Source organism: Podarcis muralis, chromosome 4 (assembly GCF_964188315.1).
Source record: "Podarcis muralis chromosome 4, rPodMur119.hap1.1, whole genome shotgun sequence".
Taxonomy (NCBI): Eukaryota; Metazoa; Chordata; class Lepidosauria; order Squamata; family Lacertidae; genus Podarcis; species Podarcis muralis.
This window is the reverse complement of record NC_135658.1, coordinates 43,535,793-43,549,505: the sequence shown is the minus strand read 5'-3', so window position 1 is coordinate 43,549,505 and position 13,713 is coordinate 43,535,793. Positions and strand designations below refer to the sequence as shown.

The 13,713-nt window shown below is 39.4% G+C and overlaps 1 protein-coding gene across 3 annotated transcripts in view; it reads left to right on the top strand.

The window, feature by feature from the left end:
- CADM2 (cell adhesion molecule 2) overlaps positions 1-13,292 on the top strand; it is a 378,263-nt gene extending 364,971 nt beyond the window's left edge. For all 3 annotated transcript variants that reach the window (XM_028726903.2, XM_028726901.2, XM_028726902.2), the window contains 2 exons: positions 8,008-8,133; positions 11,108-13,292. In XM_028726903.2, coding sequence (XP_028582736.1) covers positions 8,008-8,133; positions 11,108-11,226 — 245 coding nt within the window. In that variant the 3' untranslated portion in view covers positions 11,227-13,292. The remainder of the gene's footprint in view (positions 1-8,007; positions 8,134-11,107) is intronic.
- Positions 13,293-13,713: the final 421 nt, after the last annotated feature.

Genomic DNA, 13,713 nt, shown 5'->3' with positions numbered 1-13,713 from the left:
GGTATATTCTTTAAAGTATATAAAAATCAGGGATAGTCAGAAGCTTAATTAAGAATACAGTCTAGTCTTTCAGGGCCCTTCCCAAAGTCCTTTACATTACTGCTTTCCCAGGAAAAGCCTTAAAGCATTTTCAAGAGAGAAGCCAGATTTTTCCATTACCCAGCCTTCCATTTTAACTCACTAGAACCCAAACCATTAACATTTCAAGGAGACTAAGACGAAGATAACATATTTTGAAATCAAAGGGAATTCACTGTTCTGGTGGCATTCAGATGTTTCCAGTACATGTTTTAAACAATCTGAGATCATTCTAATCAGATTCAGTTTTCACACTTTCCCCCCATACTTTTTTGAGTCCTGTTAATGGTGTGTCCAGGTCATAAGGTACATGCACACAAGTGTGTGTGTACACACACACACACACACACACACACACACACACACACACACACACAAACACAAGTCATGTCTCTTTCTTTGGACTACCTGCAGCATGTTGCTGTTTTGAACCATTTCACATAACCGCCATGGGCCATGATTTAGCATTCAGTTTTATGGTATTAGAAGGAACATCTCTTTGCCCACCCTGAGAGTTCTCCCTCCCAGTAGTGTATCATATAGGTATATTCTGGTGCCACATCCGTTCCTTTTTTCCATTCAGAATTTACTGGGCAACATCAATAAGGGCAAACGGAGGCCTCTTACTGCCCTCACTCTGAAAGGGAGGCAAGAGAGAGAGAAAATATCCCTGTTGCCAAGGCAATGAATATTTCCCCCTCAGCCCTGCAGTTTTGTTTTGTTTTTTAATGTATACTGGGATTTGAATATAGCTGAATTAACTGTCTGCAAGCCATTGTGACTGGGAGCTGTGGAGATAGTGTTTCAGGAAGGGGGCAGCAGGGGACCTGAGTGACAGTTTGGCTGTAGTTTACCATGTATCAAACTAAGGATAAATCTGAGAAAGTAGTTTCATATACATACAAAATGGATCAAAAACTGGTGAGTTCTAATTGATCAGGCACTTCTGCATTATCCTACTGGATTGTTGTTATAAAACTGCACCCAAATTGAAATGATTCTCTAAGGGAGCCCTTGCTAAAATCACTGGATACAACTGGCAAGGTTTGCAGAGAAGAGTTTGTGGGAAAGCTAAGAACAGAGGTTGCTGGATCAGGGTGAAGACTGTAGCAGAAACACTTCATTAAGTGTGGACTTGGTTGAAGACGACAAGTACAGTGTTACCTCGGTTTACGAACTTAATCCGTTCCAGAAGTCCATTCTTAAACCAAAACCATTCTTAAACCAAGGCACATTTTCCCTAATGAGGCCTCCCACCGCCCTTCCACCATTTGGATTCCGTTCTTAGACTGAGGTAAAGTTCACAAACCGAGAAACTACTTCCGGTTTTGCGGAGTTCGTAAACTGAATTGTTCGTAAACAGTACTGTTCTTAATCTGAGGTACCACTGTACAGTCCTCAGTGCCTAGTTGATGAGTGTTAACTAAGGAGGAGTGGGATAGGGAATCAGCTTCAGGTCTGATTATGAACAGAACTGAAGCTTGCATAACTCTCCTCTTAAGGTGACAGAAACTCTACACTGTATTTGCTAAATAATTCAATGATAAGGTGAGATAATTCTTATATAAAGCAATTATAACAAAATGAAGTTAACCATCTAGTTTATTAAGTTACTATACATACAAACACCATTGTCTGATTAGTAACTATTTTAAATAAATTATAATTTACTCTTATTTTTTACCTTTCTCATTATCAATGGCTCATAGACATGTTGAGTATGGTCTACTTCCATGGCTAGAGGCAGCAATGCTTCTGCATGACTGTTGCTGTAGACCACAGGAGGGGAGAGGGCTCTTGCACTTGCTCTGCTCATGGACTTCCCATAGGCAATTGGTTGGCTGCTGTGAGAACAGGATGCTGCACTAGATGGGCCATTATTACTTAATATATTAGTCTCCATGCTGTTTTGTCCTGTGCTTCTCCAGAGCTTCTGGTGGATAAACTAAGGTAGAATACAAATTGTACTGAGACATGTGGTGGCCTCAATAACAAAAGATTAGGAAAAATAAACAATAAGTAATATCAGGGTATAGGGGGAACCTAACCTGTGAGACATCCATCCATAACCAATAAATAAGCAGTAGAGGGATTCTTTTTCATAAGAACATGACGTTGTCCAAACAAACTGGGCTGACAGCACTAAGGATAAGTGAAGGCCTCTTGTTGCCCTCACTTTGAATGGGAATGGGAGAAAAGAGGGAACATATTCCTGTTGCCAAGGCAATGAAGACACTGCCATTTCAGCCCCACAATTTAGTGTGAAAGAAATGAATGCTGCATTAGAAAGGGCATTATTTTTAAAAACAATTTGCTGTTGCGCATATGCACATGAATGCACAGAACAAACAGTTCGAAAAAGAGTCCCTTGCAATGCAGTGCTGATTGTGACCAGTCTGAGGTGGAGTGGGATCATGTCCTCAGTGCCTTGGCAGTGGGGGTGCAGTCTTTTTTCTGTCCATGCCTCCTTTAAGTGGGCAAACATTTCTACTCCCTTTTGAGTTCTCCCCAAATGCTAGTCTTTATTTTTGTTTTTAGCTCAATACACATTCTTTCTTGCTATGTGCACCCATTTCCCCCCACCAGGTAGTAATCTAGTTTTGAGAGGAGAAACTCTTCATTTTTAGCAACTTTCCCTGAAGCATTTAGCCAGAAATGGTAATTATGTAAGATAATAGAGGAAGTAAATTCAGCACTGTAGTTCACTCAAGGGATTATGTGTGTGTTAGTAAGTGCTGCAAGATAGTGCATAGCTCTACATATATATTATTTTCTTTTCTGTTAATATTTTCACACTAGGCATAGCTTCCTGTTTTGTCGTATTTTATGTAAATATGGTTTTCACCTTGAGATGGCGAAACCTTAATAAACCCGATCACTGGTGCACATTTCTGATAGGTTATTTGTCTTAATGAAAACGTCCTAAATAGCTGTACAGTTGGAATCTCGAATTTTTAAGCTCTGCATTTTGTTTTATCATGTATCCAAAATACAAACGTGTACTTGTGTATTTTGGTCATGTTGAATTTCTGGTATCTCTACCCTTGAACATCTCATGTTTGTCAGGGGTGAAAAGAACAAACTGCCTAAGGGGCAGGTTTGTGTCTGGAGAGATAGACAGTGAGAGAGAGAGCTTTGCTGGGTTACTTTTCAACAGGAAAGCCTATCTGCTAATTCTTTCCCTGGTGTGCAAGGAGAAGCAGGAACCGTGCTGCTTCTGAGAAGTAAACAGGAAATTACTCTCCATTGCCTGCTCCCTACCCTATTGGCCAGGGTGGACGGGGGAGCAGTTGGTAGCACTTGCAATTGTTTCCTGGAGCTCTGTGCTTGGTTCTCAGGCACATGGTTCAGATATGGTGATACCTCACTTAGGTATCTTTGTGTGGGAAAACAGAATCTCACTTCTGCTACTCTTGCTGATGATCTGTTGATGTGGATTGGGGACTGAGTAAAGGAGAACAGAAGAGTAAGAAAGGCACCAGTCAAGCCAAAACAAACAAATGGAGACTCTTCAGAGTGCATGAAAGTCAGTGCTATCTGTTATATGTTAACAGTCAGTGCTATCTTTATGGCCCTGATCTGGCCACAGTGATCCATGCGACAGTCACCTCCAGGCTTGATTATTGTAACTCGCTCTACGCGGGGCTGCCCTTGAAGCTCACCCAGAAACTCCAGCAGGTGTAGAATGCTGCCGCGAGACTCCTTACGGGGTCCTTGCCTTGTGACCACATTCATCCAGTGCTTTACCAGCTGCACTGGCTCCCGGTGGAGGACAGGGTCAGGTTTAAGGTGCTGGTTTTGACCTTTAAAAGCCCTATGCAGCCTAGGACCCTCGTACCTACGGGACCGCCTCCCCTGGTATGCCACACAGAGGACCTTGAGGTCCACAAATAACAACACTTTGTAGGTCCCGAGCCGCAAGGAGGTTAGATTGGTCTCAACTAGGGCCAGGGCCTTTTCACTACTGGCCCCAACTTGGTGGAACGCTCTGTCACAAGAGACCAGGGCCCTGCGGCATTTGACATCTTTCCGCAGGGCCTGCAAGACGGAGCGGTTCCACCTGGCCTTTGGTTTGGATTCAGTCTGACCTTCATGTTTCCCTCCCCTTATGGTTTTGATTTATGGGCTACTACTAAAATGAGGCTGCATTTTAAATTGTATTTTAACCCGTATTTTAATTAACTGTTCTTTCTTTCTTTATTACATTTTATTGTAATTTTATTGGTGTTAGCTGCCCTGAGTCTGGTTCTGACTGGGGAGGGCAGGTATAAATAAAATATATATATATATTATTTTTATTATTATTATTATCTCCCTCTTTTACTTTACTGTGGCTTTTGAAGGGAATAAAGATACATATTATTTGCTCTAAACGACTCACTTTTCCTTCCTAAAAAGTAAGGGGAAATGTGTGTGCATCTTATGGAGCGAATGCAGGCTGCACAGCTATCCCAGAAGCCAGAACAGCAAGAGGGATCGCTGCTTTCGCTGCGCAGCAATCCCTCTTGTTGTTCTGACTTCTGAGATTCAGAATATTTTTTTCTTGTTTTCTTCCTCCAAAAACTAGGTGCGGCTTATGGTCTGGTGCGTCTTATAGAGCGAAAAATACGGTAATTGTTTTTAACACCTGGAATTCAAAGCAACACGTGATGGAAATGAGGGAATTGGGTCTGTGTGCTATAGAGAAGGCTCCTTCCACTCCCTCAATACCCTAGTGTGAGATCTGACAGAAAGTTGTGAAAGATCTGTTGTTGAAAGAAGAACTGCAAAGGTCAGGTGTCCACCTCTTCCTTCCCTTCTTTACATATCTATGGTCATCTTTTGAGCAGTATTGTGTCAACTTTTTAACTAAAATTCAAAGTGATTCCAGGTAAATCCCTACCTATAACTCAAGTGGATTAGGGGGACTGAATCTGATACATTTGTTGCTCTGATTCAGATTTTTAAAATGGTCTGATAAACAAGACTGTGAACAAGCTGTGTGGCCACACTCCCTTTTTTCCTTTCCTTTGCCTCCTTTCCTCGTGGAACTGACTTCAGTAAGACTTTCAACAAAGTCCCCCAAGATTTTCTTGTGGAGGAGCTGGCAAGATGATGTTACTGTTAGGTAGATCTGGTTGACTGACCAAAGCCAAAGAGTTCTTTCCAATGGTTACTCGTTATCCTAGAAAGAAGCGACAAGTGGGATGTTGTAGGATTCTGTCCTGGTGTTGGCCTGGTGTTGTTCATCATATTTATAAATGACTTAGATTAAGAACTTTCTGATGGTAAGAGCTGTTTGACTGTGGAATGGATTTCCTCAGGAGGTGGTGGACTTTCCTCCACTGGAGGTTTTTAAACAGAGCTTGGATAGCCATCTGTCAAGGGTTCTTTAGCCGTGGTTCCTGTGTTGCAGGGGGTTATGCTAGAGGACACTTGGAGTCCCTTCCACCTCTACAGTTTTGTATTTCTGTGCTTTTAAGCTGTTAACTTCCTGTTTCTCATGGTACCCAAATCAAGAAACTGCCATAATTGCTTCTGAAGGCAGCCCTGTTTAGGGAAGTTTTTAATGTTTGATCATGTTTTTAATATTCTGCTGGGATATTCTGCCCAGCCAGATGGGTGGGGGATAAGTAATAAATTATTATTATTATTATTATTATTATTATTATTATTATTATTATTATTATTATTGGATATAGTTTACTATTATATCTAACTTCTTATATAAAGAATCTCTTATAAGGATCTGATATCTGACGTTCAGTGATTGGCTAGTTACAAAAAATGGTTACTGTTGCATTCTAGTGGAGCTCTATATAAGCAGGCTGACTGAGCTCCTCAGTTCAGTTCTGTTCCAGCTAACAAATAAAGAGCTGCTTTGGAAGAATCACTGTGTCGTCTGATATGTTCGCCCACAACTTAACAATAACAGTAAAAACAATCCTTTATAGAACAATCCTAAGAGAGCTGGAGAGAAAGACCCTTATTCATCTTTTAAAAACATTTCTTATTCCCATTGCTTCTCAGTTCCAGGAATATGGGAGGCTTTTGGTTCCAATAGATTCAGTGCCTTTCCTGATCTACCGTGGAATCTTTTTAGCCCTGTCTGACATTAGCTACCATGAGGCTACAACAGTTGGTGCATGGACCGACCTCCTTCTCAGGCCTTGGGCCTCCCTCTCTGCTTGCAAAATCCCGTGGCCCCTGAGAAATCCTCCCAAAGACTTTAATACTGTGCCCTAGATTTTCAAAGGAAGCAAAGTTCAAAAGATTTAATTTATTAAGGCGTGCCAGCTCACAAGCTCAAATCAATTCATGGGATACTTAACAATTAAATATGTTTCACAGCCTTGTCGTATGAAGCATTTCAGTGTTCATTTGCAGTGTGCATATATATATACTCTCATTACAAATCTATGCATACTTTACATGGGAGCATATCCCACTGAACATAGTGGGCCCTTTTTGAAGCATGCTTGGGATTGCAGTTAAATGGGTCAATATTTCATAGATCCTTTGTGTAAAACGGATAGTCCTAGATGGTTTGAAGGCATGGTGGCAACGTGATGCAAGTGGAAAGATAAAATAGGAAAGATGAATGTATGCATTACAGAGATTGCCAAATTATTACTTGATAAATTTCTTACTTGGTAAGCAGCTGTGCAACTACTGCTATTAGGATTGAAGGTCTGACACCTTATCTGCAATGGACATGCCTGTTTGTGATGCACAACTTTAGGAGAGCACCATTTCAGAGATGGTATTTCCCCCACCTTTAGTTTGGGCTTTCTACCCTCCACCCCCACTCCCCCCAAAATCACAAGAGTTATTTTTCAAAAGCTGCTCCCTCCCCCTTTTTTCTCACTGTACATTTTCAAACGAATTGCAAAAGATACCTCCTGAAAGGGAACTGTCCATATATCACTGCATGTGAACCTCTTAATACATTGTGAGCATACTAATAGTGATCTTGGCAGAGCTGCTGTTCATTGGTAGCTGAGGCATCTTAATGTAAAATTAAATTATTCTAGCCTCATCTTTAAGACCAAATCATTTTCTATATCTCCTTCTTTCACTTACTTTAACCGATACCCGGGAGGTTACTGTACCACTTAATCGATCAGAACTTCTGAGGAATTACTCCCCTAGGTGATGCTTTTTTCCCTGGCTGCCTTTCTGATGAGACCCCTAAAAATAAATGAGCAGTGTACTAAATGACAAGTTTAAATCCTTTGGTGTTCCTAATGTTTGGAACACGGTACCTTAACACAATAGGGGCTAATATATATATATATAAAGTTAAAAACAATTTGAATTTACTCACTTCAGCATTAATCAGATAGCTGCTTTGAATTCACGAACTAACACTTGAGAATGAACGAAGTTCCTCAAAGATGCATTTACGTTTATCTGACCAAATTCATGCAGACTCAGCTTCGCCTGCAGAACTTGCTCAGCCACACTTTCTCCCTCCCTCCCTCTTTCTCTACTGCAAAAGGATACGGATGACAAAAGGAGAATATATAAGGGATTCCCACTGAGATTCAGCTCTATAAATTATGTATTATGCAGACACCATTCTGCTGATTCTATCTGTTCCCCAATTCTTGATTCCTTGTTTTTCCGTCTATAAATAGCTATGGCCAGATTTTCAGTTGAAAAGTGATGAGGACAAAACCAGAAATCTTTCCTATTAGTACTGTCTGCTTAAGATTCCCTCTCCCTTTCATACTGTGACGTCCTCAGGGCTTTAAGTCTCTGGGAATCCAAGCAGTGCTGTATCACTGATAAGCTAGTAGGGAATGGACTGAAATAACTCTTGTAAATATTTCTAAAATGACTTTTTTGTGGGTGGGGGAAGACAATTGTTTTATACCTTATCATCTGGATATTTTCATTTTTCAGCATATCAGAATAATATGTTATACTGTCATTTTTTTCCCCTAGACCCCAATGCTATGGCTGAAAAGGACGCAACGGACCACGCTGTTATAGGAGGGATAGTTGCTGTAGTTGTTTTTGTCACACTATGTTCTATAATTCTGCTTGGTCGATATCTGGCAAGACATAAAGGTAGGCTAGATTTAATCACAGTGCAGTCACCTTTTGTAGCAATATTTCCTAGTGATTAGTTTTACCCTGCAACACTTTTTTTTTTATTTAAGAAACTCTTCTAGACCCCAGGAAAACTCAGCTCTGATGTTACAGCATCAAGTTTTTGTGTGTGTGTGTGTGTGTGTTTTTAGTGAGGTCCTGATTTTTACCCAATTTTACAGCTGGATTAACTGTGGCAAAATAACATCTAGCAATCTGCCCAAGGTCACACAGGGTGTCTGTCTGACTCGGAATCAGGCAGTTGGGATTCTGTGTCATGCAATAGACCCCCACTGTACCTTAATTTAATGAGTTTGTAAGATAAAAATTCTATATAAATAGGCAGACAAGCAGATAAGATAGACAGTTGTGAACTGCTGGGTCTCAAAAATGCATTTTTTTTTCAACCCTCAAGACAGGAAAGATACTGACCATTAAATTCTGACATCCTACCAGTCATTTTTAAGCCTGGGGGCGGGGGAGTGTGGTGCAAAATGGGCATCTGCATTTTGGGGATTTTTCTCCCTGGATGTTTTAGGGCGGAAATAGGTACAACGAGGCAGCCACCATCTAGTTATGCATCAAAGCAGGGCAGGTTGGGCCTATTTATTACAAGAAAAGCAAGCAGGTGATTGGAATAAGCCCTCTCCCTTTCCCCATCCTCTTTCCTTAATGGAATCTGTTGCCTTTCTTTTCTTCAAAAGTGCTTCAAAGAACTGAGCACTGCGCGATATGGCAAGGCAAGGGAGGAAGGCTACGCGTCTTTCCCCCATGTCCTCCTTTGCCTCATGTCACGCCATTATGAGAGGTGGGGCATGTTAACATCTGAATTGGGAAAGGCTGACTGTTTTGAACCAATGCTTGGATGAGGGCCAACAAACTGAAATTGAATCCCAGTAAGACAGAGACTCTATGGCTGAACAGTTCCCAGGCGTTGGGGACTTTCTCAGTTCTAAAGGGAGTAGCACTCCCTCTGAAGGATCAGGTATGCCTCTGTGTGAAACAAGCACCAGTTATCAACTTAGGCTGGGATGCCATCTATGTCCTTTTATTGGATAGTCTGACCACTATGATTCATGTGTTGGCCACCTCCTAATTGACTACTGAAATTAGCTCGACATGGGACTTCCCTTGAGACTGGAATGGAAGCCACAGTTGGTGTAGAACAATGCAGCCAGGTTGTAAGTGGAGCCCCTGGGTGAGCAGATATTACACCTGTGCTGAGGAAACTGCCCTGCTTGTCAGTCATTTACTAGTCCATGTTCTGGGTCTTGTTACTAATATATAAAGCCTTGAACTATGTGGGACCAGGCCATCTGAAAGATCACTTGCCCCCGTATATACCTGCAAAATCCCTTAGATAATCTGGGGACATTCTACTCAAGCTGCCATTGCACGCTACACAATATCACAGAGTGGTAACATGAAAAAGGGTATTTTCCACCCTTGTCCCTGAATTGTAGAATGTCCTTCCCTCTGCCATATGTGAAGTGTTATGCATCCGTTCCTTCAGACATGCTATAAAGATATACCTTTTGTCCAGGCTTCCCCTAACCCATAAAATGGAACACTGCTATTACTTAGTTCCTTCCTTTCTTCTGTTTTTTTATAATGCCATTTCACTGTTGATTTTAAGTTGGGTATCAGGTTTTTCTTTATGATACCGCTGTTGGTTTTATATCTATATTTCTTTACTGCTTAGAGATTTTTAAATATTAAATGGTTTAGAAATGTTTTTCAGTAAATAAGTATTTAAAAGTAACGCAGAAATATATGAATAGGCTGGGCATATATACATATGGCTGCCCTATCTTATCCACATATATCCAGTCCTAGCACACATTGGTTTTTTGATTATGGTTTTTTTTTTATTTTAAAAAAGTGCAAAAAATACAATATGGTCATTGCTATATTCTCATTTTTCTGCAACATCTTCCCACTGTCTTTTAATCATAACCTGCATTATTAGAACTGTTCATGTAATTTGCAATAAGCACCTATTGAAGTGTGTTCCCTTGTTCACCTGATAATCAGAATATTGTGTGAGATAAAGCTGCTTGCTATCTAGGCCAAGACCATTTCCTTAGCTAATTCATACAAGCTAATCAAGAATGTTTCCTTTTAATTTTTATACCATGTATAAGGTATGTCATTTGATCAGTCTACTGGAAAACATGACACCTGTGTTCAACTAATACAGGAGGGCCACACGCATATCCCAGCTCTGAAATAACCAAGCTTTTTCCATTCAGTAAAAATTGGCTTTTCAGACATCACTGAATGTTGCTGCACAGATCCAAGATTTGCTGTACTAGCAAATACATCCTTACAATAGCATTCTATTGCGTCAGTGTTAAAGGAACAAAGCAGGAGGTAGGAGCAGCTATGCAGGCATTTTATATTGGCACAGAAAATTAGGAATAGCGTCTCAGGTTTACTCTTCCCAATGTAAGTGGGCAATGAAGTAAGTGGGCAAGCCTAGCGTAGCTATTGAAGGGCACAGTGCATTTTGTGTTGATTGTCTTTAAACTCTTTATTTCAATCAAAAAGTTATGCACAATTAACATTGTCCAACTAAAAGTCAATCAGATTTTGATGTGCTAATTTTGAAATTGCAGCGTATACTACTTGGCTGAATTATAACTTCTATATAACAAAGGAGCAAAATAATCATTTTGAGACAATTCCCCCCCAAAGCTTATTGTTAATGTGTCCTTGACAGGTCTTAGTGCAACATGCTCTTTTTACTGTTTGTATGTACTTATCATCAAAGAAAGGCCATGGGTCACAATCGCTTCTTTCCCCAAATGGAATATCATGTGTGCTGTAAAAGTTCATTCTACAGTAGTGCAATGACATACATCCTGAACCTCACCAGAATCCATTAGAGAACCGCATTGGGAAAGTATCAAAGCCCCTAACATTTTTCTTTTAATCACATTGTTTCCCGCAGGAACATATTTAACAAATGAAGCTAAAGGAGCCGAAGATGCACCTGATGCGGATACAGCCATTATCAATGCAGAAGGCAGCCAAGTCAATGCAGAAGAGAAGAAGGAATATTTCATATAGATGCAGACTTAGGTTCTCTGAGTATTACTCACCAGGCTGACTGCTGGAGAAAATTGGCTCTCATCTTTCAGAATTAATTTCCCCCCATCATGTTTTGCTACCTTTATTAATGTACACAAATGCTTTCAGTAGCCAGTTTATATCAACAATCAGCCATGGACAGCATTTCTTTTCCTTTAATTATGGTACCATTCATAATGCAGGACATTTCTTATTGCCTAATCATCATATCCATTGCTCTCTTAACATACAGTGCTTGAATATACAGCCTTAACAACTTTAATCATCATCTGTTCAGTTTTTCTACATTTTTTAAAAGCAAAATGTTATATAGCATTTCTTTTTGGTTTTATTTTATCATGGTCCTTACCGGTATTGCACCAGGCCATTTTCATAGCAATTGTTCTGAAGGTGAGGACCTCAATGTACTTACATAAAACATTACAAGTAAGATTAGAGGTTTACAAAGAATGTTTTATATATGTCTATAATTCAAAAAGCAGCCTAGTTTTGAAACATTATGCCCTAGGAAACACCAACTGAAAGCATTCTAGTATAATTTCTTGTGTGTTTGCAAATGATAGCAAAGGGGTATGAACAGACCTTTTATTTTAATGGCACATTGGTACTAAAGCAACGTCTGGGTGGTAACCACATCATGCCGTTTGTCTATACAGAATCCACAGAGATGGATGATGTAGCTCCATTTTGAAAATGTTTGTCCCGCTCTTTTACTGCAGTTAGGATCATAAAGACTTCCGTTATCTATTTCTGTAATTTCTGGTTTTAATTTAATTTATTTGATTCATGTGGGCTCACCTGCCTTCTCAAATTGGACATGTTCATGGGGCACAATTGCAAGGCATTTTAGTATCTGTATATAGTGCATATAATAAATCCAATTAAACATTATTTGATACATATTTAACTTTTGGGGCTGTAGGTAAGTCAGTCACAAGTAAGCATTTTCTAATGTCCATTATATCCCTTTAGATATGACTTAAATTAATATTCTGAGTAGATAACATGTATTAGTACTTTTGTCTGTATGTCCTAGCACTGTTCAGCAGCAAACTTTTCTAGTTCCAGGTTTTTTTTTTCTTTGTTATACAATGGAAGCACAATGTTATATGGAAAGGTAGTTTTAAGCTAACAACCAGTGCACAGCCTCAGGTTTTAAATTCCAACCACATTAATGATTAATGATTAAGTTGCTAAAATTTTCAATATATAATTTGGCAGTTCCAGAGCTGCTTATCAATGTTGGATTTGCCAAAACACAAACAACAAAGTGTTACAACAAAAAGCTCTATGTTTTGTGTATACGGTAAATGGACTAATTCTTTATATTAAATTCCTGTCTATGCATTTTGTGAGGTACAAACTTATGTCACGGTGAATGATAGAGAATATCTGCCATGCTTTTAGCTCCACAGTAAAGACCTCTTTTTGAGATTGTTCTCAAAATGTGGGGCAAAATGACATCTTTAAAAGATAGTCACAAATTCTAAATCTACCATAAAATAAGCTGATTGGCTCGATTCCTCTTCCAGAAAAAACGTGAAACATCACCAGATGCGCTTACTGGTCCCATGTCAGAAGATTCAAATCAGTAGCGATTGCTGTTCATCTCCTAAGTGCTGCACCTTAAAATAAAATAAATAAGATTTCTATATGGATGCTATTACTGGTGAAGTCTAAAAGCATAATGGCCTATTGTAAAGGATTATCTCCTGGGATTTATTTTTTGCGTGGGGGGAGAGGGGAGGAGGGAGGGTAGCATTTGAATATGACATCATGTGTCACAGTAAATGGAAATCAAAGGTGTTGTGTCAGATTATTTATCAGAAGAGTATACACCTTTTAAGGACAATAGTAGTTTTTAAATTGTTTTTGTTGGAAAAAGAACATTTACCTTGTTAATTTCTATGAGAGAGAAAAAGAGAGACCATCAATCAAGCAGCACTTTTTCAAAGTATACAGAACATAAATAATATGATGTGGTTGAGTGTTAACATAATAAATCATATACAGTATGACATTTTAAAGAAATACGTCTGCATTGATGTGATTGCATGCTTGTTTTTACCGTTCACTCCAGATCATCTGTGGGGAAAAAATGCAATAATATGCTAATCTAGTATGGTAGTTTGAGAGAATCAGGTAGGAGCTACTAGACACATTGATACTAGTATAGGTTTACAACATAGTCAAGTTGTTCAAAGAGTACATTTTTTAAAACAAAACTGGCAAAAGGAATTAAGCTTGCTACTACTGGGAAGAAAAGGTGTTTTTCACAGCAGTTAGCTGTAACTTCAGAAACTGATTTATGGAACTAATGTCAAGGCCAGCAAAGAACTTAACTGTGCTTAAAAGCCTTGCTGCATTAGGATTATGTTTACTAAAGTCACATGTCAATTAGTGCTGTATTTGCACATTTTTACATTCTTTATAAATTCCATTTTGCTTCAATGATATAGAAATGCT